General features: G+C 39.2%; 1 protein-coding gene across 1 annotated transcript; it reads right to left on the reverse strand.

Moving 5' to 3' along the window:
- Positions 1–210: 210 nt before the first annotated feature.
- On the reverse strand, positions 211–13,979 carry LOC120292014 (disease resistance protein RPV1-like). Its single transcript, XM_039309860.1, has 7 exons — positions 13,697–13,979; positions 13,513–13,600; positions 9,335–10,442; positions 8,914–9,195; positions 7,344–8,825; positions 1,229–1,326; positions 211–451 (listed from the first exon to the last, which is right to left on the reverse strand). Exons 1-7 carry the CDS (start codon positions 13,977–13,979, stop codon positions 211–213), a joined length of 3,582 nt encoding a protein of 1,193 aa, XP_039165794.1.
- Between the last annotated feature and the right edge of the window lie 10,575 nt (positions 13,980–24,554).

Consider the following 24,554-nt stretch of genomic DNA (forward strand, 5'->3'; position numbering starts at 1 on the left):
TAAAAGAAGACAAATTTCACTACCAACCAATAATGAGACGTGGCAAGCACCTGCTCGAATGCGCGGTGAGATTCCCTTTCGTCAGCTTCTTGGTATCGTGGGCAACCCCAATCCAAAGCTCCATTGCTCGCATTCAAGAATTCGATGATCTCATCCAGTGACTCCAACCTGTGGCTGAGCTCACCCGCCTGGGCTCTCAGCACAGAGTTCTCAGCCTAAATGCTCAAGTAATGCTGTGCCTGTGCGGTGATGTTGATGTTGGTCCCGATCCGGTGTTTTCTCCTTGTTCAGCTGGGCGACCTGATCCGGCAGTTTGTCCAGGTGCTCCTGCTTCCTCATCCGGACTCGTGGTTCTAGATCATTCTCTTCCTCTTCTTCTGGTCCATCACGACCTGCGAGTCCTTCCCGGAGGCCGAGTTCTGAACCAGGGATGACCCCTGAAGATGTCCCGCTAGGAGATGCCATTTATGCAGATACAAACTACGGAGTTCTGCGAAATTCTCGTGCTTTGTGCAGAGAATTCTCTCCTTTTCAGAGCAATTAATTGGGGCAGAATATGAAATTAGATCAAAACCCCAGATGGTACTTGGCTTCAGATTTATTCAGATGGGATAGCTATTACATACATTAGCAGGAATTGAGGGTTAAATGACGAGATATGGTTGAGCCAGTAGAGGAAGACGACTGAGAAGGACTGAACAAGGTGGGTGCGCTTGAATCAAGAGGAAATTGTGTACCCACAGAGAAGGATTTCACACGGAATTGGAGACATCGATCTCAGACATCAAGAAGAGGGTGATGAGGATGAAGATGGATCTCTTGAAAATAAAAACTAATTTATTGGGGGAATTGAAGGGTTGGTGATGTGAATCAGGGGGTTCAAGAACGCAAAGCCAAATTCAGGACTAAGAGAGGGCTTTGAGGAGATTGCCTACCAAAGCAATTTCTCGAGCAAAGACAAGAAAGGGACCAAAAGAAAGGAACAAACAAAACAAAGAAGAAAAAGAAAGTGGCAGCAATTTCGTAATATATGACCGACGAGACGGTAGATACGGCAACTGACCCCTTAACTCATCAATGTTTTACTCTTTAGCGTATCCTCTCTTCTCATCTACACCAATTCTTTTTCTCGCCTCACAAGATAGGGCAAGTATTTGGGTCCTTATTACTGAAAATTTGCGGGAGTCGAGTGCAAACAAGTGCGTTCGCTCCCCATACACACACTGACCATAGCCGCATGCCCCCGAAACTCCATCCTCTGGCCTTCCACTTTCCCCATCCGCCGATGATCTCTGCCTCCTTGTGGCAGCCGCCGCCTTCTTTGTCCTTGCATTTTAACAAACGCGGCAAGCAAACGAACAAGATTATCAATAGAAATTGAAAAAGCGTTGCTGTGCAATTTATTATTTCCTAAATTGCTTGCATTTTCCACATGGCACAAAGATTTGACGAGCGAGTAGACACTTTGCTCTTGCATTCAATTCCGATTGAGGGATGCAGCAAGATTTTGAAAGGAATATATTTCCATCGTACGGACTTTTGGCCCGCACCAAGAAGGGCATCGAGTATCTTGAAAATGGCAAAGTCTAATAAGGACGGAGATTTCATTTCTCCCTTTGTTAGGTGGAGGGTCGGAAATGGAAGGAGCGTATCAAAGCTTGGCTTCAGGAGGTTCTTTTCTATGGACCCGTTAAGGAGAATGATCCTGAGCTTTTTTCTGAGTTAATTTATCAGGTTACCAAGGAATGGCGTGAGGAAAAGGTGCAACACATTTTGAAGATGCGATCGCGGCAGAACTTCTTGATATTCCTCCTGGTCAACATCAGAGGGATGATACTTTGATCTGGATTCGTCCTTTTCTATTTGACATGTCCTAATTTATTTCCAATTAAACTGATCCACTAATTGGCCAAGAGATCAATGATTTAGATGACAAGAGATAAACATACAATTCCTCTTGGATATCGAAATCCGCTGTTGTGGAATTTAGGAAAGATTTGGTCGGTCTCACATGTGAAATAATTTTAATGGAGTCAAATCTCAAAGAAATTGTTTTTCTCTCAATCAAGGGAAATTCCACTTTGTTCCATTAAAAAAAAAAATTAAAGAACTTAAGGCAATGAAATATTTCGAGTCATTGCACGCAGAAATTTGTTTGATTGGTTTGTGGAGAGAGATGTGTTGAGTAAAAGAGAAAAAGCTATTTTTATAATTCCGTGGAGAGGGTTCACTCCGACAATTATAAAAAATTGTTGGAAACACCTCACCGTTGGAAACACCCTTATATTATATGTAGGTCTAGTAAGGTAGAGAGTAGATCGATTTGCTTATTTTATTTCTTCGAAGAAAGTTACATGTTTCGTTCCACTACACCTCTATATAGTGAACTTTAATTATTCATCTATTTTCACTATAATTACATTAATGTATTCTTTTTGCATAATTCTATCATACTTCATGTGAGAAAATTATTCAAAAAGTCATAAATCTATTGCAATTTTTATCAATTCAATTATAAAATTTTCAATTTTACCAACTGAGTCATAAACATTTTTACATTTTGCCAATTGAGTCAATTTAGCCAATTTTGGCTAGAATTTGCTTGATATGGACGTCAGTCCTCCGTGGCACAGCCAACACTTACGTTGACAATTTTTTTTTATAGTATTTTAGTATTTTTTCGACTTTTTATTACTTTTTTCTGATTTTATTTATTTTTATTTTTATTTTCTTAATCCTTTTGTCGGTGACCGGCCACTAGCCACAAGTGATGGGTAGCTATTGACCATGGTTAGGCAAGCTTGACATCACTTAGGTAAGGGTCCTTATTGCCCGCCATGAGCAAGGGTCGCCATAGCCACCACGGCTAGCGGAGCCTTGACAAGGGCTCCCTTTGCTTAGCCTCACTAGATCTAGCTTGGGAGAGGCCTCCCCTCGTCGGGGCTTAGCCTCACCCATGTGAGGCCTCACCAAAGCTGGTGAAGTTGCCCTAGCCTAGGCAAGGGTCGGTCAAGTGAGCCCTTGCTTAGTCGAGCCTCGCCCGTGGTGGATGACATTAACCCTTGCCCAAGTACTCGACCATCGCACGTGGCCAATGGCCACTCACCAGCAAAAGGAAAAGGAAAGGAAAAAAGAAGAAGAAAAAAATCATTAAAATAATATAAACTATTAAAAATTATTCACGTCAACGCCAACCGGTCCAAGAAGACAGATGTCTACATCAGCAATTTTAACCCAAAATTAGCCGAATAGACTTAATTGGCAAATGGTGAAAAGATTTATGACTCAATTGGAAAAATTGAAAAGTTTAAGATTAAATTGGTAAAAGTGCAATAGACTTGAACTTTTTGGACAATTTTTCCTACTTCATGTACTATCTAATAATGTTAATTATTTTTTTCAATTATAACACTAACATAAATTCACTTATTTTCCACTTCCCAAAATAAAAAACCATAACCATGGGATACATTATTTCAAATCAGCTTTATGAAAGTCTATATGTCGTTCTGTTCTTTCATAATCTAAAGTAGTATGCTTCACAATTAATTAGCGTCCCAGTTCGTCATAAGTTGCACGTTTTAGTGAAATAATATCATCACTAGTATAACTCACATACTATATGACTATTCTTTCAAGCAATATGTTCTTTAGTTTACTTTGAAATAATCATGTACTATTAAGCATGTGGTGAAAAGAGTCAAACAAATCTTAAACCTATTGTATTGATGCCAATTTAGTTCTAAACCTTTTTTATGTGCCAATTTAGTTTTGAATCTTTAAACCTAGAGTCAATTCAGTTATTCCGGCTAATTTTGAGTAAATTTTACTGACAAGGATGCTAGCCATCTCATGTGGCATGACTGGCGCCGATGTGAACATTTTCGATTTTTTTCTCATTTTTTTTCTTTTTTTCCTCCCTTTATCGACAATGACCAACAAGGCCATGGCTGGCGAGGGTAGCCCTCGCCACCATAGGCGATAGTCGTCCTCACCAAGGTGAGGGCAAGCACTAATGAGGCCGCCTTTGCCGGATTTGGCGAGGGGGCCAATCACCTAAGTGAGGTTGAGATCCGACAAGGCCAGCCCTTGCCCAAGTGACACTCAACGATGTTGGGCCTTGTCAGATTTGGTAAGGAATTTGACATGACTGAACCTCACCCAAGTCAAGACGGCCTTGTTGAGCATCGCCTGGGCCAATGCAAAGCCCATTGCAATGCTGGTGCTCACCTTCGCCTTTGGGAGGTTGATCGTCGACTGTGGTGACGAGAGCCACCCTCACTCAGGCAAGGCCAATCCTCTTGAGCTATGGCCTTGCTGGCCATCGGCAAAAAGGGGAGGAAAACATAGAAAATTATTAAAATATTACCAAAAAGTGTCTATGTTAGTGCTAGTCGTGCGACACAGGACAACTAGCGTCCACTTTCGCAATATCTAGCCAAAATTAATCAAAAGGACTAGATTAGCTCTAGGTCAAAAGGTTTAGAATTAAATTAGGACAATTAAAAGATTTATGATTAAATTAATATCAATATAATTGGTTTAGGACTTTTTCCCAAAATATGTGAATCCTGCTCGGCGCCAATCTGCCATGGTGCAAAAGAGCATAGTCGACTAGTCAAGCCTAAGGGTGTGCAACAGAACCGGGTATACTCGGGAATCGGACCGGCCCACCCGGAAAATAGGGTCGAGAACTAGTTTCCGTTGAAACTGGTCCAGGAACCGGTTCCCAAAATTCGAAATCGGTTTAAACCGGTTCGGGAACTGGGTCCGATTGATTACCCACCCAAGAACCGGTTCCTGGACCTGTTTTGGAACTGGTTTGGGAACTGGTTTTGTAAGTATAGGTCCAAACCCTATTTTTTTTCCTCTTATTTCTATTCTCACTCTCACAATCACATGGGGTTTTTCCTCTTGGCTCTCTCAAACACGCACGGCACTCCTCATTTGTCGTTCATCTTCCTCACTTGCTTCCCTCCCTAATTGACTCCCTCTCGCACCGTTCGACGGACAAATGGTGTTCATCGCCGCCAAATTCTTGTGTACCATGTGGATTGGCTCCCCTAATTTCTTTTTTGTAGGAGGAGTTATGCTTACATAAATGAATAGCTTTATGTAGTAGTTGAGGGAATAAGACTAATATTAGACTCATGTTTGTTGCTAATTCTTTGCATTATAATTTTATTTATTATAATTAGCCATGTGGATACTTAAATTTTCGTTTAGTAAAAAAAAGCTCATGTATTTATTTATTACAAGTGCTTAATGTTTCGATACAAATTAGGAGGATTACGTTATTTTCTGGAGTATTAATATAAAATTCAAAGTTGTATAGGATATCAGGAGATTGCAAAACAGGTTCTAATGGAAACAGGGTTGACCTTGGAACTGAATTGAAAAAACAGGGTGGGTTAGGTACAGGGTCCAATACAAACAGGGTCGGGTATAGGGTTCAAAAAAGGGGAACTGGTTATAATAGGGTCGGGTATAGGGTCCGGGTCTAGACCCTACCCATCCTGGACCCGATCACCCCTAGTCAAGCCCCCTTGTGGCCAAAAATAGAAAACTAGTCAAGCCTAGTAAAGAATGCATGCACTAGCAAAATAGCAAACAAATATGTAAAACAATGATTAGAAGTGGATAAATTAGCTTTGAATTACATTGCGTACACATTCTAACAGAATTATTAAAGAGAGAGGCAAAAACAATCATTCTAATTATTTTTACTCTAGCTTCCTCTAACAAATAAGATTTTCTTTTAAATTATATTCCTTTCTTTACTAGCACGAGTACATATTCATATTCCACTCATGTTTAATTTCCATTTTGCTTCAACAGAAGATATTAGGTCATCTAATGAAAGTAATGGGTAAAGATATCTGATGAAAGTTCCAAATTTAAAAAAGTCCTTAATCTAATCAATATTTGATTTAGAGGATGCGAATAATAACCACTATATTTCTAGACACAATTTCTACCTCGAAATAGATTTTTCTCTTTCTACTCCTAGACAAATTTCTGAGCAAAAAGATGCATGTGAAAAAGACTCAAAATTTATGTTCTTAGAACAAAAATTCATTTGATTGCAACACAGAATTTTTGTTTCTAAAATAAAAATTCATTTGATAACAACATAAAATTTCTCCTTCCTAATCGACCGATAGGCAGGGGTGGGAGTCGGGCAAGCAACAGTGGGTGGTGGGCGGTGACGGGCGGTGGTGGGTGGGCATCGATTAGTAGTGAGGGCAAGTGGTGAAAAGAGTTTTTAATCTTTCATTTTAAAAAAGATAAGAATTCTTCTCATTTTTGTTTTAAACATATTTCTAGACTAAAAATTTATTCCAAAAAGAGAAAAATAAAATTGCATTATCAAATGACTTTTTGTTCCAAACCTGTTATTAGGAATAGAAAAATAGATCTGGCTAAAAATAGAATGGTTAACATGCGCACCCTTAACTTCTATGGTCAGCCTTTTATGAAACATTAGGGATAATTGTTCCCTTGCACTATTGCTTCGCACCTTGAAGATATCATAGCGTGCAAACTTTATGAAGTTATAAATTACTCCCCAAACTTTCATTTTTGTTTCAACCATTACTTTTTTCCGTCTGTATGGCCATTATTAGATGTTAGCTGAAAATGGACTAACCAATCTTGAACAAAGTAACATCTACTACATGGTTTACGAAGTTAACAAAATGGAGAATCATGCATGTTTTATCAAATTAGTTGAGAAAATTCGATCAAGAAATATGAGTTAGTCCATTTTAGGTCAAATTTAACTGCTATGCAAACTGAAAAACTAATAGATGCCACATATATCAAAGTATTTTTGGGTGGGGCGATTGTGAGGAGGTAATCTATAACTCTTTGTAACAGAGTCAAAGTTCAAGAGGGCAATTATTTTTAGACATTATGACATCAAAATAAGCACATATCATGTTACATAATATCCAACACTAAACTATATAACAAGAAATAAATTTAAAGTTACAATTTATTGTATTCTTGGTAATAACATTTTGAATTGAAAAAAAAACATATTAAAAGAACACTAATGTATCTAAACTTATATCACTGATAGATTTTTTTTTTTTTTTCATTTGATTTAGAAAATATGTCGTTTTTGAATTTATTTATAGATCATCTCCTATAGCTTATCGTCGTTTGATTAAAAAAAAAAAGTATAATTTCATCGGTCTAAATTTCATAATAATATTTGACTTTTTACAATTTATGTAGTTTGACCGAATTATAGCATTATGCTAGAATGAGAACAAATCAATTTTCAAACCCAAGCATTCACATATGTCTATTGTACATTGATGAAAAATATGTCGCACCTTATTTGATGTATCCGGAAGGGTCGCCTTTTTGTAACGCTTCGTAGATTTTCCAAATTGGAAGCTCGCAGCATAACCTTTGATAGAGTATCCACACTCTATAACAACGTAGCACTTATCTGCTAGATTTGTGCAAGATGCATCAATCAAACTTGACATGCACTCTTTGACCTTCAGGTATCGTAGAGACTTTAGCTTGTTTAGGCCATTCACTCTTCTCAGAGATATGCACCGTAAAATGGAGAAGAATTCCAATGATTTTGAAAGATCCGCAACTTCTATCGCAACTAGCTCTGGACAACAAGCCACACATGCTTGCCGTAGCTTTCCTAATTCCAACGGAATGAACAATCTCTGAAGCAGTTTACAATCGTGAATGATTAAGGTCTCCAATTGTGGAAGTCCATCGAGTGGAATGTTTTCCACTTCAGCAGAGTAGAACTCTAAAGTCGACAAATTGCTCAATATCAAGCAAGAGGGAAGTGACTCTGCCATCCTGATGCTAAAGAATTTAACAATCAATTTCAGCAGAGAGGAGGGAAGCTCCTTAAGAGTTTCTAGGGCTAGATGAGACAAGGTAAGCTCTTCCAGATGAGAAAGAGAAACCAACTCTGAAGGTGCAGGGAAATTTAACAAATTTAAATCTAACCTTTTCAACCTAGATAGCCTCCCCATCCAACACAAGTTGCATCCTGTGATTAGATTTGATTTGCCTATGTTACGAGAGCCATCACTTAGTAGCAGTTCAACCAAATTAGTAAGGTTTGACAGATTGGGGACCGAGAGCAATGATCTAGATTCAATGAGTAGACAAGTCAAACTTGTGGGAAGTTCTGGCACCACTTTGATCACATGACAACCTCTTAAGTTTAGTGTTTGGAGGAGGTGAAGCATGTTGATTGTCCTTGGAATTTTGCAAATACGAGTGCCCTCTAAATTTAGGATTCTTAAACGTGACAGATCTCCCATTCCTATAGGAATTTCACCTTCCATTTCATCATGCCCGGAGAGATCTAGCTCTTCAAGATTTTCCAAAACACTAATGCCACTAGGTAAACACCAAACATGATGCTCCTGAGAAAGTAATCCATCTTTTGATAATCGCAATATGCGTAATGACTTTAACTTTTCAACGGAGTTTGGAAGCTTGGCAACGCCTGTACATGATAAGTCTAACTCTATCAATGAGGTTAAATTCCCAAGTGAGTCTGGAAGTTCTCTCAACCTAGAACAACCAGACAATGAGAAGCACTTAAGCATCACTAGTGCCCCCACTTTTTTAGGCAAATTTGTAAGACCATTGCAGTTTTCAATCTTTAACTCAATCAACGACCGTAGATCTCCAATGAAGTTTCCAATTTCTATTAGCCTATCGCAGTGTGCAAGATTCAACCTCTCTAAACCCAAGCATTCAAATAAGTTTGGAATTCTTGTTATGCGATAACACCAAGTAAGAGATAGAGCTTTCAATTTTTGTGCCATCTGTAAAAATGGATGGAATGTCAAGTGTAAGAATCATTTCATAGTACACACCAAGAACATTAGACTGGAATTGAGAAATGTTATTTACCTTGATCAAGTCCCATGCTTTTGAATTATCTGCGAAGCCACTAGCGTCCAACTTAAAAACAAGAAGATGACCCAAATACATATTCTCTGCCCTAAAATCCTCATCGGGAGAATGCCAAGAAATCCATCTCAACTTTAAATGACACATTGCAAAGTCTCCAACAAAAGTTCCATTATGTAACTTGAGGAATCTCAGGTTTTGTAACCTCTCTAACTCTTCATTTGTAATCTCTATGGAGTCATTCCATCCTCGAATTTCAAGCGCTTCCACCTTGTCCTTATTCTGCAAGTGGAATTTTGCAATGATGTGGAGAAGTTTGTAAATGGGATATTTCTTACTGAAAAAAAGATCCTAAACAACAAAGAATTCTTTATGCCATGATATACAAGTTCCATTTGAAAATGGGATATTTCTTACTTACCTCTTGGGCTTTTACAATTTTGAGAGCCTCTTCTGCAATCCACAACCTACTTTGCTTTCCAAGGTCACTTGGACTTTCTTGACGAACAAGTTGTCTTCCCAATTCAATTAATTGATCATGCATCCAAAATGTGTCATTGTCTAATATCTTTATCAAGCACCTACTAGTAAGGACATGAATTCCTCTTTGGGGATATAAATCACAATCAGTCCACATGTAAATTGCATCGGTCTTTTTCTCATTGGAAAAGAAACATGCTATATCGAGAAAAATTTGTTGCTGATATTCGTCTAGGCCATCATAGCTAATCTTCAGCTTCTCTTGAATCTCTTTCTCAGGTACCTTTCTTAACCTATCCAACGTCTCATTCCAAAAAAAATCATCTTTTCCCTTAAGTAATGAACCAACCACTTTAATTGCCAAAGGGAGCCCTCCCAAGAGTGAGAGAATATCACTTGAACGTGATCGATAATTATTCGAAGGAAAGTCTGTACCAAAGGCATGCCGACAAAAAAGCTGAAGAGCAAGATTATTTCCCATCTTTGGCATCTCATATTGTAGAATTCTACCTTTAAATTCATCAACTTGCAAAATAGTTGTGTCTCTTGTGGTAATGATTATCCTAGTTCCTGAATGTAATGAATAATTTTCTGTTAGTTCTTTAATGAGCCATTTATTGTTAACATCATCCAGAACCACAAGGACCTTATTAGTGCAGAGTATTTCTCGAAGTCTCTGCATTCTTTTTTCTTTGTCCTCAACTTTCTCTACATATCCAGAACCACCAATGTCAGATAGTACTTTCTTTAGCAATCGGTCCATGCCATCCTTAGCCAACAAGATTTCTTGAACATTCTCAAGGAAGCTACAACACCTTCCAAAGTGGGAATATATTTTATTAAAAATGTATTTGGCAAAAGTTGTTTTTCCAATACCACCCATTCCGTAAATTCCAATGAGCCGAACATCAGGATTTTTGACATCTAATAACTCTGCCAAGTCTCTTTCTTGATCAACAAGTCCAACTAAATGTTCGGTCACTGATTTTTGTTTTATCTCCAACTTCTCCAAAATATTTTTAACAACCAATTTGACAATTTCTGCTTGGCTGCCACAAAATCAAAGCGCTGTCATTAGCTAACCAGATCGATTTCATAGATTTCATACGTACGCATCACAAGTGGGATTGTCAAAATTTTAACTTGAAAAGATTGAAGCACATCATGAACGATATCTAAATACACAGTGTGATTAGTATAGGCTAATCTAGTAGAATTCACTTAATAAGGTTTTTCATATATGATTATAGAAATTTCGGCAAACTATAGTATTGGTTTATACGATGACCAAATTTACCAAAGTGGCTACTACATTGTGCATAAGAAAAATTTCGACATTTATAGCTAAGCTTTGAAACAATTTCAGCACTTGCAATAGTAGAATCATGAACTGAGTCTGGCAAAAAAAAACTATAATCCCCAAAAACTAAAACAAAACAAAAAAAGAAAAGCCCAAAATATTTGTAATGGATTAACTCATGCATGTAAGTCTTTTATGGATCTGCTTACGTCAAGTATAATGGAATTTAAAGAGCTGTATCACATTAAGATTTGTTCAAAATTGAAAAGCAAGAGACCCCATTCCCACGGGTTGAATTTGGTGATTATGGAATAAAGATATGCGCACATATTTGATTATCCACACCACCAACCAAAAACATTCCAATGTTTGGACCACTTACCTAAGCTTTGACTTGCACCTTACCGAATCCATAGAATTAACAGTATAAATCATTGTTTCTTAATTTATTTATTTAAGATTGACTTCCTTGTCAATATTAAAAGCAATGGAGATGCCCTTTTTCTTTCCAATAACTCCATCTTTTGGCTAAATAATTTTAAGATTCTCAAGCGACATGTTGGTCTCATTAACTACATAACCAGAAAGCATAGGAGATTGCCAACTCTAAAGAATTTGTGCAAAAACAGCTCGTTTACATTGGAGAAGCTAATGGGTGCCCACATGCTATAATAATGTATACTAGGTGCTAATTCACCATATGCTGATTTAAATTTATCAATTGAGAGCTAAATTATCTGTTTTATTGATGAATGACGATAAGCATATTAATCAATTTTCACAATATACAAATTGAATCCCCAATTTTCACATTCTTTCAAATTGCATCTAGCACCATACCTATTAATCCAATTGCCATTTTCTTATCAAAAATACCATCATCACTCTCCTAGTGACCTTCAGCCGCAGCCAATCTGTCTATTTGTCCGGTGCCTGTACCGGCGCCAATCTTTTGGTATCTCCTACAACGTGCGTGTATCTCTCCCCTGTGCACGGGGCCACACCACTCAGAGGCCTCCGCGCTGTCGCGGACCTCGGATTGGAGGTTAGCAGTGGTCGTTGCCTTCGGTCCAGTCCAAATTGAGGTTGCCCGCCCTCGATTTGGTCCTCTGCGAGCTCCACAGAGCTCGAGGCCTTGAGATGATGACTCTATCATTCTTTACATGTTCTTTCTCGGGATGCTCTCGATTTTCTATTTAGTATTAGACATGATTTTTCTTCACTAAATCTTAGTTTCGATGACCCAATAACCTAAAAAAAGTACCAAATTTTGATATAGTATTAATTCTGACCTGAAGTTTTTTTTCTTTTCAATCTGAAAAAGTCGCTAACTTTTATTTGAATGCCTCATCTAGCCCCATTAAACTCTCCTTCCAAAGTTGCTGTTAATGGTCCTGTGTTGCATTTCTACGTTAAAATCCACGTTAGCAAGTTTACATGAAAGTACTCTCCAAAACAACACGGTAGCTATGGTCTTCAAACAGCGTGATATTTGAAGCCATTAGGGCTCGATTTCTTCGATTAGTCTAATCTACAATCTTGACAGAGAAAGATCTTGTGCTCGGTCACTCACTCTGTTGCACAGCCTCGCGCTTGGTCGCTCAAAGCAAGTTGCGATTTCATCAAAAAGCATTTGGGATCAAGCCAGTTACACAAAAAAAGTTGCAGTTAAAAACTTTGCCAATAACTAGCATTGTATCTCACTTTTGCACTTCGATGACGTTGACCAGAATGCTGTGAAATTACAGAAAAGTGGATTCAAGTTTTATAAGTGATAGGTGTGAATCACATTCGTGCTACCGACCGGAAACTTAATATGCCAAATTGCTTGAACTAGCTTATGCAAGTAAATATAATTGCACAGAAGCTTAAAAAGATAATACTTATACCCCTGATAGAGAGAGAAGCAACAAGTAAATAGAGCATGGCCACTTTAGTCTAGCATTAACCATCCTCTGTCTTGTTGGTGCGAGAGTGCGAGTTATGAAGACAGATCGAGAGTGAATCTGTGTGAGAGAGCGAGGGACAAACGCGAGATCATTCTCTCTCAAGGCTATAGGTTTGACGAATCGAAAAAATTGAGCCCTAATTGCTTCATATTTTTCCCAGTTTGAGTCGTTTTGGAGTCTTTTTATGTCAGCTTGCTCTTGCTGACATGGAATACCATGTTGCACAACTAACGGTGACTTGGACGGAGGGTTAGTAGGGCCAAATTTGGGATTCAACTGAAAATTGGTAATAATTTTTCAGATAAAAAAGTTCGGATTAAAATTGGGATTGGAACTGAATGTGTAAAATAAATAAAAATCATTTGACACCAAATGTGTTAAAATGGGGTCGTTTCATTGTGTGATCCACCTTTCTTGAGGAGTACTCAGAAATGTGTAAAATAAGGTAGACACCAAATGCTCTTTTCCCTATAAATGGAAAAGGGAAACTGACATTCTCATTATAAGGTCCGAAGATGCCAATTGTATATATGAATGCAAGATCTGAAGTTGATTTTGGTAATCATCTCAAACAAGCATTTCAATGGGTGCTGTTGAATATTTCGTAGCCTTACGAGACAGTGAAGAGGAAAATATGTTTAAAAGGAATACGAAGGTTCATGTCATTGAAGCTACTGACATCGCAGGGAAAAAATTTAGGGAAGATGTTGAAAGCAGAGGATGTGCGGTTGAACGAGAGCGGCGATTAGCACTTGTTTCCAATATTTTCCGTTAAGAAAATAAAAATAAAAAATAATTTCACAGGGCAATATTGCATCGCATAGAAAAGGAAAAAGAAACGAGTGGGGAGGGATCTTAAAAGAACATTACCTTTGGTCCTTTTCCACGTTCCATCCCTTGATTTTACCTACTTCTGCAAGAGCCTTTCTCCATGCCTCGACTTCCTTCGGAAACTTCTCTGAATGTTTTAGTAAAGCATTGCTATATAGAGGAGTCTTAAGTTTAACACTCTCAGGTTCCACATGGAAAAAAATGGGAAGAATACTTTTTTTACCATCTGACTTAGACACGCTGTCTACTATGTGCGCAATCTCACGGAGGCACCACTTACTTGAAGCATAAGCTCGGGAAAAAATGGGTATGTAAAGTATTGAGTTGTCGATAGCTCGTAAAAGCTCTCCGCCAATAACATCCCCAACTCGGAGTTCTTCGTAGTCTCTAAAAACATGGACTCCGGCGTCTACCAAGTCATGGTAGAGGAAGTCCGCGAACCCATATCGTGTATCGGGTCCTCTGAAATTCAAAAACACTTGGTATTCACCTCTTGATGCCGCCATAGCTAAGAAGCTTGTCACTTTCAGATTGCTCTCTATCCTAAAGAAAAAAAAAAAGAGGATGGCGTGGCGTGGCCTAGCTAAGAAATGAGGTGAGGATTTAGATATGAAGTAGCCAAGTGAGTGCCAATACCTCAAAAACTTGGCAGGCTCACTTTGAAGTCATATCTAATTAACCATTTCCCACCTAACATTCTGCATTGACAAATAGACACCGGTGAAGGTATCCAAGGCTTTCTAGCAAGTTTGGAAATTTTTTAAAGACTCCTTGGAAGACCATAAAGGAGAGGAAATTGTCCAATTAATCATAAATCTATTATATAAACACCAATTCAATCTTAATTTTTAAATTTGATTAATTGAGTTCTAAACCTTTGTGTGAAGTTCCAATATAATCCTTTCATTTGATTTTTTTTAGAAATCGGTAATGTGGTGGTTCAATCATTACTAGCTATCCCATATGGCACAACATCACATCATCAATTTCCAGTGGAAATTGATCAGAAATATTATATTGGAATTTCATCATAAGTTTAAAAATAAATTGGCAAATTTGGAAAATTTATGACTAAATTGGCATTTGTGAAATAAGTTGAGGACCAATTGAGTAATTTTCCCCACAAAGACCAATCCGAAGTTTTTTTTTTTTTTCCTTTTTTTTTTTTTCATTTGAGATAAAGGCGTCAAATCCCTAAATTTTTGTATAATCAGGTCTCTCAATGTTTTGTTTGTACGATTGGATTCCTAAGCTGTATACCTTTTTTAGTCGGTTATTCCATTAAAATTTCAATAGAGATGTTGATGTGACCATTAAATGCTAATGTTGCACTTTATAGAGCAATTACAATATGAAAAATTATTTTCATAATTTTCAAAAAATAAAAATCTTAAGAAAAAGCAAAGAAGAAAAACAAAGGAAATTGGATGTTTTCATCATATTTCCATATCTTTTCACGGTCAAGTGACGGCATTTCTTTTTCCAATTATTAATTGCAATTATTGCAGGAATTGATTGACTCTCTCATTTTGTTTATGTGAAGTGGTTCTGTTTCACTTTTTTTTAGAAGCAAAACGTATAATTGTATATTCGTTTACTCTCTCTCTCTCTCTCTCTCCCCGCTATAGAAAAAGGTGGATGTGGTTTGGCTTTAGCTAAGAGCGGCGCTGAAGTTTTCAGTATGAACTAGCCAACCAATATGCATGAACATGGTTGGCTCACTTTAAGATCAAAAGTTTATTATTTTTTCCAGCTAATGCTCTTTATTAGCAAAGGAGCAACCGGTGAAGGGTGTTATCGTTCAAACCATATACGTCTATTTAACTAAGATCGAGGATTAGTTTGAATGCCCGACAACTTTGAACAAGTTCAAATTTTTTAAACTCCTTGGAAGACCATAAAGGCAAATGCGCAAATAAATAATGGACCTTCACATGAGACTTTTTTTAAAGAACGTGCTAGCTTCTAGGTATGCAATACATGTCCATAAATCAAACAAAAATATATAAGGTGTATAGTTTGGGGTTTTCAGTCATATTCTCCTTTTATATCATCTTTAATGTCAATATCAAGGATTTTTTTTTTATTCACCTCTGGATGTGATTATTTATTTAGAGATAATTGTGTAATAGAATTTATTCATTATCTCCTATGTGAAGATGAAGATGTATCGACATGAAGATGTTCAAAAAGAATATGTGTGTGTGTGGGCGCATATATATATACGGTAGACGTGATGATTACCAATTTTAAATTGGCAAATTAACAACTTTTTAGCCAGCTCATACGCGCTCATCGCACATTTTTTGTTCTCAATTTGTCTTCTTCCTCCTCGTGAACGATGCTGGCCGCGAATCTTAGCACATGCGCTGCCACATCCGACGCCATATTTGAACGTGCAACTTTTTGGACTTTTCAAAACAAAATATTTTGGCTAGATAAGGTTCGAGCAACCCCTGTCGTTCGGGTTAGCATTTCCTAGAAATGAACCGAGATCCCACCTTCTTATAATTATACTTTTTTCTTTGGGAAAAAGAATATTGTTTTTTTTTCCTTATATCGGAGAAAGTGGGAATAAATTACTGGATATTGTCATTTGACCGAGCATGTTCGGTTCACTGAGATGTGGCTCAATAGTGGCTATTGGCTCCTGTTCACCCACCGAATACAGAAACCAAAATAGAGACCTGAATTTAATGAAACGTCGAAGATTCTCAGGGCTAGTGGATAGGGTCCAAGTATAGTGTTCTTTCCCGGCCGGCCCAAATTGATATTGTATATTAAATGGACCCAGCCTCGATAGTTCAAAATTCATGTGAAAGCCCGATCCTCAGAGAGAACATAACTATTTGCCACGGATGGAGCACGACAGTAGACGAAATAACATCAATTTATCTACTCCGAAACCTTATACAACTAATTCTCATGCTTATAAGTACACAGAACCAATGTCGGATCTAGAAACCAAGCCACAAACCGCATATAAATCAGCACCGACATAACTTTTAAACACACTTGGTATTATTACCAATAACAGACCATAACATTAGGCTAAAAGACATTCTATGCATTGTAGAAGCTTATACATCCATGCCAAGTCACAGGCAGCATAAAAATCAATATGTACATAACTTTTAAACATATGTAGTTTCACCTGTAACTTCACACTAGTACGCATGATGTACATCAATCAAAACCACATTCATTCGGGCTGAAATCATGTCATATTATATTATGGGCTAATGACTTGGTCAATAAATTTATAGAATTTTTCAAATGTCCACAAAAAGATGGTCCTTGTGAGGATGTTGATGTTTGATTCACCAGGGGATGACTTCTATGGCCATCTTAAAGCCAAATGTTAAAAGCAAAATCGAATTATGAAAGCTTGGATTCATTTTGGAGTAAAAATGGAGATGAGGCTTTGTGGAGCAGCAGTCGAAGGAAATGTGACTTCTTTGCTCGATTTGCTCAAAGACAATCCACTAATTCTTGAGTACATCTATGACATCTTGGAATTTCAGTCCCGTTTTCAATTTAATAAATCGGGCCTTTACGCGCTTATAGTGCTATTCTCAGAGCTTATCACTACTGATATAACTAGACTATCTGGGGAAGTCATTAAGAAATTTTAACGCAATAGACTTGAGAATTCAATAAGGAATCGACTGCTCGACTATGCTCATCTGCAGAGATCATTACATCATAATAAAGATCGATTAGATATTAGAGATATGTTGGTTCGACTGAGATATGTGACTAAACGTGGGTGATTCCACCAAATTGAAAAATTCTCATCGATCGGCACTAGATTGATTTTTCTGTCGTTTTGGTACAATGTGTCCGTATTTGAAACCTCGAGATTTTCACGACCACCGAGAGTCGACAATGTGTCGAAGAGATTCATTGTGGCTCGAAGAAAATCGACTATAGGTCATTTGCACTAAAAATTTCTGAAAGCTACTTGATAGGCTAAGTCACGCTAAAATCGCGCCGATTGAAATTAACCGCAAATTTAAATCCGATTTCAGAAATTAAAAATTTTATCATGTCACGAGTCATTTTAGGAACGTCGACTCATCCTCCGAAGATTTTTTCTGCAAATCGAGATTTTTGGTGAAAAGTCGATATAGGGCCGTTTTTGTCTAGAAAATTTAAGGGACCGTTTTTATTACGCAATTGGGATGCAAGTTGGTTCTATTGGCGAGAAAAAATACCAATTTGATCGAGGACTTGATAATGGAATTTATGGAAGCCAAATTGAGTTAATTCAAGTGAGGATTGAATCCAATTTGAGGGGAAAACACTTTAATTTCATAGCCCCCCATGCCCACACTTTTCGACCATCTCAATGGCTTCCTAAAGAAGTCTTGTGGCTGGAAAAACTGCTTAGGAAGCCAGCTAGCAAGTGGGGTCAAGCCAAGGAGACAAGGGGATAGAAAGAGAGAGAAGTGGGCCCCTCCATGCAAGTTTGGTCTCCTTCTTCCCCATCCGGTTGAGCCTCCCTCCGTTCCAGCAAGTTTGAAGCTCAGGAAAACTAGAGAATCGAACTAGCAGCTCCCCCAAGCCATCACACGCTAGCCGGAGTTTCCTGTCACCCGTCGTTGCCGCCCAACATTGTCCACGAGCCCGCACGGTCGTCCCCCGTGCTTGAGACTCTCACTCGCCATTTTGACCCTATAGAGCCCTTTGTCCAGCTCTTCGAAGCATCGCCATCGCTATCCAAGCCACCGAAGTAGCTGTCAACACTTGCCATTGCCACAGCTGCCCCGTCTGCTTCACCCTCACTGTTTTGGCCTTAACCGTTGCTCATAGCCGCTCCATCCAGCAGCACATAGAACCAAAGCTCCTAGGGTTCTTTGGGCACTGTTTGGCCCATTTTTGAGCCTTTCCAAACCTTGAAAGGTGCCCTCGCTTTGGAGTTTGTGGCCCGTCTCCGCGTCTTCGTCGAAGTGAACTCACCGGCTTGCAAATCCAGTGATTTTACTCACTTATCTCCGCTTAGGGAGTTAATTATACTTAATGGTTGATTATTTTAAGTTAAGTATGGATTAAGTGGTTAGTTAGAATAGATTAGCAATTTAATTAATCGTTATTGCATGTTACATGGTTAGAGTAGTGCAATTAGCAAGTAGATAAGTCGTAGTATTTATTTAGATAGGTTTGGAATTTTTCCGGCCCAAGTGTGCATTTTTGCTATTTATGGGTATTTATTAATTAATTTTTGAAATTATTTAATTAATTATTATTTTTCAAAAATTAGATTGGGATAGCCGATAATCGGAATTTTATGCTAATCACAATGGTATGATTAGTTTATTTAATTGAGTGCTGGATTGTGCAAATTGAGTGTGATTTGCAATTTTGGATATTTATTCCAAAATTTAATAATTTCAGTATTTAATTAGAAAATTATCGGGCGTTGGTTTATAGCGCCAAAAATATTTTTTTATTGACTATATAAATGTTGGGAGTTTATAAAGTAAAGATATTATATTTTTGGCTGAGGCCGATTGTGTACTCACACACGATTATTTTTATCGAGTATGATAAAAAAGGTGAAGTGGTGGATTGATTAGAATGGTATACTGTATCAGCTTGTGGGCTTGATACATCAGCTTAGAGTGAGCAGTATACTCTAAGTATCGCACAGCTTCGGTGAGCAATTAAGTATCGCACAGCTTCGGTGAGAAATTAAGTATTGCACAACTTTGGTAAGCATTAGCAGTATACTATATCAGCCTAAGGGCTTGATATATCAACTTAGAGTGACCAGTATATGTTGTCGTCAGCTTTTGGTGATCTTTTCTATTTATATTCAGCTTAGGGAGAGCAGTCCTTGACATGATTAGACTGTATAGATAGTATTGATTGGGTGGACCGAGAGATGGTCTTGCTCACATGGAATTGACTGGGTCGATTGATCGATGAGTCAATATGATTTGATGCTTTGGATGTGTTGAAGTGGTTCGTTGAAATTTATAAATTGTATTGACCTGCAAGAAGGAACTAAGGCAAGATGAGTCCTCTGACCTGTACTTGTGCTATGGTAGCCCTTGGGGCATATTTTCTTCATAGTCGAGACTTAAAGGGTGAACTTGCTGAGACGTCGTCTCATTCCATTGTGGGATAACATTTTCAGATCCTTAGATGGCAACTCACATTTTCAGATCCTTGAACTTGCTCACATGGAATCGACTGGGTTGATTGATCGATGAGTCAATATGATTTGATGCTTCGGATGTGTTGAAGTGGTTCGTTGAAATTTATAAATTGTATTGACTTGCAAGAAGGAACTAAGGCAAGATGAGTCCTCTGACCTGTACTTGTGCTATGGTAGCCCTTGGGGCATATTTTCTTCATAGTCGAGACTTAAGGGGTGAACTTGCTGAGACGTCGTCTCATTCCATTGTGGGATAACATTTTCAGATCCTTAGATGGCAACTCCTCCCTAGCATTTTGGACAGCCAAAGAAGGTCACTGAGTAGAAGTGTTTCATTTCGCTTCATGGAAACCCAAGGGGATGGGTTAGTCGGGACTTAGGGGCTGAACTTGCTGAGCCGTCATCTCACTCCATTGTGGGATAACGTTTTCAGATCCTTAGATGGCAGCTCCTCTCGAGCATTTTGGACAGCTAAAGAAGGTCACGAGCAGAAGTGTTTCATTCCACTTCATGGAAACCCAAGGGGATGGGTTTATGAGGTGGTGAAGTCTGTGGTCTGGGTTGATGCAAGTCTACCCCGAAAGGTACCCAATCAATACAGATCATGGTATCGTCAAGAGCGGAATGGACAGAGAGGGAGTACCATACCGGAGTCTGAGATTCCTATGTATGTACTGGAGGTTGCTCTTAGGAAAGGCATGGCCAACCCTCCAGGTGGTTCAGTGGTGGACCCAAACTTGTCAGATCTAGAGTCTTCGGTGTATTCTGAGGAGGACTCGACTGCTTGAGAAGTTGTAGCACCAACCCCCCATTTTTACGGACATTGTATATAGATCGGTTAGTATTGTATATGACATAGTTTGTTATATGTATAAAGGTGTGATGTGGTTTGGTTTTCAAAGAAAAATTTGTGGCCCTGCTTTTCTATCACATTTGAGTGTTATCTAGGGATTAATTATTCGCTTTCGAATGCATATTAAAATAAATGGGTTAGTGACGCGTCCTGGGACGTCGCTCTTTAATCGACCGCTGAAGGATGGGCACTCGCTCGGAGGATCGAGGCGTGACATCCCCATTTAGTGGTATCAGAGCATGGTTAGTGGTTGGAGTGATAAGGTGCGATGGTTTATGGGATAGTTAGTAAGAATGATCTTTATTTCGTACTAATGCATGTCTCTGATAGTTGTTTGGTAGAATTGTTTGTTTGTGTGAATCGCTCAACTTCTAAGTCTGTATGGAATTGGAAGGCGGGTTTCCGTAGAAAACTTGCAAGATGAGTGATCAAGAGTGGAGGACTCCTAGGAAGCGTACCATAGGGCCTGTTACTTAGGGTAGGACGCCGACGAGGGTTGGTACCCGAGGAGGCCGTGGTAGAACGCCAGCTTAGACTAGCGCAAGTGAAGTAGCATCGCCTCCGGTTGGTGTTGAGGTAGTAGTCCCTGAGGATCCAAGGTTTATCGGGATCATGCAAGCACTCCAGATGCTAGGAAACAAGATGGATTAGTAAGCTCAGATTCAAGTTGCCAGTGCCGCCGTTGCCAATGCCGTCGCTACCACAGCTGCTGTTAATGCCTCTGTGGATACTGCTGCTGCAGCCGATGCTGCTGCCACACCTATCGCTGCACCTGCTGAGGTTCCACCAGGGAACGTGGTCGCTGGGAGACCAATGCATAAGCTGGTGGAACAGTTCCTGAAATTGAACCCACCGAAGTTCACTGGGGCAAGAGACCTTGAAGCTACAGCTCTATGGATCCAAGGCTTAAAGAAGGCCTTTGCACTGCTTATGTGCACCGAGACAGAGAAGGTAGTCTTTGCAACCTACCAACTGCAGGGCAACGCTGACACTTGGTGAAAAGCCACCAGCAGCACGGTATTCCTTGAAGGTGTAGCCGCGGAGTGGAACGCCTTTACTAAAGTCTTTAACAGCAAATACTTTTCTGAGGCTACTAGAGAACCGAAGATGACAAAATTCCAACGCCTTTGCCAACGCTCAATGACTGTGGATCAGTATGAGGCAAAGTTCGTTGAACTATCGCAGTACGCTCCTGAACTGGTCGAGAATCCAGTAAATCGAGATAGGAGATTCAGAGATGGACTCAGGCCGGAATTGAGGAGTCTGCTGATACTACTCAACCTGAGAAATTATAACGATCTGTATGAGCGGGTCCAGATGATAGAGAGAGATCAGAGTGAAAGAGCCACCGCATCTGGGTCACGGCTTGGATCAAACCGAGATGGGAACCGGTATGGGAAGAAGCCCATGACCAGAGGAAGATTCCATGTCCCGCTCAATAGGAAGGGTAGAGTTAGCAAGGAAGGGACAAGTCATAATGGTATATGTCGCTTTTGTGGTATGCGACATGGTTCGACCCCATGCCCCTGAAGGATAGGCGCTTATTTCGAATGTGGCCAACATGATCACATAACTAGAGATTGTCCTAGAAGACCCATAGGACAACATCAGTTATCGTCGTCGCCACCGATGGATCAGATCAGAGGCTATACACCACAGAACGCATCGTAGGGTGGACAGATTAGACCCCTATCTCAAGGGACAATATATGCCCTTACTAGAGGTCAGGCATAAGACGAGCCTGATGTAATTATAGGTATGGTTTCGTTGAACGATCATGCTGCTTATGCTTTATTCGACTCTGCTGCGACTCATTCTTTTATTATCGAACAATATGTTAAATTGATAGGAATAAGTCTTAAGGTATTGGAGTCAATTATTAGCATATCTACACCTTTGAAGGATAAGGTGTTGTCTGCACTGGGTTGTTTTGGTTGCAAGTTAGGGATTAGTGAGTGAGAGGGGGAAATAGATTTATTAGTCCTAGCCATGTATGACTTTGATTTGATAATTGGCATGGACTGGCTCACCAAGCAACGAGCTAAGATGGATTGTTATCGTAAAACCATCCAGTTTAACCCGTTAGAGGGTGAAAGTTACGAGTTTGTCAGGAATCGAGGAGGATCCTCGATTACCTTGATCTCATCGCTTGAGGCAACCTGTTTGTTAGACAGGGGTTGTCAAGGTTACCTAGCAACTGTTGTGGATATGACAGTTGAGGAACTGAAGATTGAAGATATCGCGGTGGTGCAAGAATTTCCAGACGTATTCCTGAAAGAATTGCCAGGTCTACCGCTAGAGAGAGAAATCGAGTTTGTGATTGCGTTAACAGCCGAGACATAGCCAATCTTTAAGGCTCCTTATCGGATGACGTTATTTGAATTGAAAGAATTGACGGTGCAGATGCAAGAGTTATTGAAAGACGTTATTCATACGTCCCAGTGCATCGCCTTAGGGAGCACCAGTTTTGTTCGTGAAAAAGAAATATGGTTCCTTAGGGTTGTGCATCGACTATCGTCAGCTCAATCAAGTCACGATCAAGAACAAGTATCCACTGCCAATGATCGACGACTTGTTTGATCAACTACAAAGAGCATTGATATTTTCAAAAATCGATTTGAGAACAGGATATCATTAGCTGAGGATCATAAAGGAGGACATACTAAAGTCAGTATTTCGTACTCGTTATGGCTATTATGAGTTTACTGTAATGCCGTTCGGTTTGACGAATGCTCCAGCTACATTTATGGACTTGATGAATAGAGTGTTCAAGGAATTTGTGATCGTGTTCATCGATGATATTATGGTATATTCGAGAAGTGCTGAGGAGCATGAGAGTCATCTGAGAATGGTACTATAGACTGAGGATTCATCAGCTGTACGCTAAGTTCAGTAAGTGCGAGTTCTGGTTGACTCGTGTTACATTCCTAGGTCACGTGATTTCAGGTGAAGGAATCTCCGTGGACCCATCCAAGATTGAAATAGTTATCAACTGGCTAAGACCGACTACCGTGATAGAGATCAGAAGCTTCTCGGTTTGGCCCGATATTATAGACGGTTCGTGGAAGGATTTTCAGCCTTAGCATCACCATTGACTAGACTGTTGAAGAATGAAGAAAAGTTCATATGGATAGACAAGTGCGAGCGTAGTTTCCAAGAGCTTAAGTCGAAGCTGACTACCGCACTTATACTGACCATTCCATCTGGTCCTAGAGGATACGAGATCTATAGTGATGCTTCGTTCAGAGGACTTGGTTGCGTGCTAATGCAACATAGTAGAATTGTTGCATACGCCTCCTGTCAGTTAAGACCTCATGAGCTAAATTACCCGACGCATGACTTAGAACTTGTCGTAATCATTTTCTCTTTGAAGATTTGGAGACATTATTTTTGTGGAGAAAGATTCTAGATCTTCAGCGACCATCAAAGTCTTAAGTATTTATTCTCTCAGAAAGAGTTGAATATGAGATAGCATCGATGGATGGAACTTCTGAAGGACTACGATTGTGATATTATATATCTCTCGGGAAAGGCGAATAAGGTCACTAACACTTTGAGTCGGAAGTCTTCAGTCGCACATATGCTGGTTAAGAAGTGGAATTTACTCAAGAGAGCTTGAGATTCGATTTTCAAATTTGAGGTAGACCACCTTTCGAATCTCATGGCCACCCTCAGAATTGAGCCGAACGTTTAGATTATGATCAAATTACTGCAATCGACAGACCCAAATGTGTAGAAAATTTTGCAAGATGATACTAATAAAAGAAATGCTGATTTTCAAAGTTCTGAGGATGGAACACTGAGATTCCGAGGATGATTGTGTGTATCTGATGATACAAAGCTTAAAGAGGAGATCTTATTAGAAGCTCATCATAGTAGTTACAGCATTCATCCTGGTAATACAAAAATGTATCAGAATATGCATCAACATTATTGACGGTCTGGTATGAAGGCGGACATCACCAAGCATGTCGCTAAGTGTCTGATGTGTCAGCAAGTGTAAGCACAGCATTGTAAGCCATGAAGACTTTTGCAACCTCTCGAGATCCTAGAGTGGAAATGGGA

Source organism: Eucalyptus grandis, chromosome 3 (genome assembly GCF_016545825.1).
Source record: "Eucalyptus grandis isolate ANBG69807.140 chromosome 3, ASM1654582v1, whole genome shotgun sequence".
In the NCBI taxonomy this organism is placed as follows: domain Eukaryota; kingdom Viridiplantae; phylum Streptophyta; class Magnoliopsida; order Myrtales; family Myrtaceae; genus Eucalyptus; species Eucalyptus grandis.

Excerpts from the sequence above, each read along its gene's own strand:
- LOC120292014 (XM_039309860.1), bottom strand. The coding sequence starts at position 13,979 with ATGGCGGCATCAAGAGGTGAATACCAAGTGTTTTTGAATTTCAGAGGA. Across the intron at positions 13,601-13,696 it reads CAGCGTGTCTAAGTCAGATG|AGAAGTTTCCGAAGGAAGTC; the intron begins GTAAAAAAAGTA and ends TAAAACATTCAG. Across the intron at positions 452-1,228 it reads TTCGGGGGCATGCGGCTATG|CGGGACATCTTCAGGGGTCA; the intron begins GTCAGTGTGTGT and ends GGCATCTCCTAG.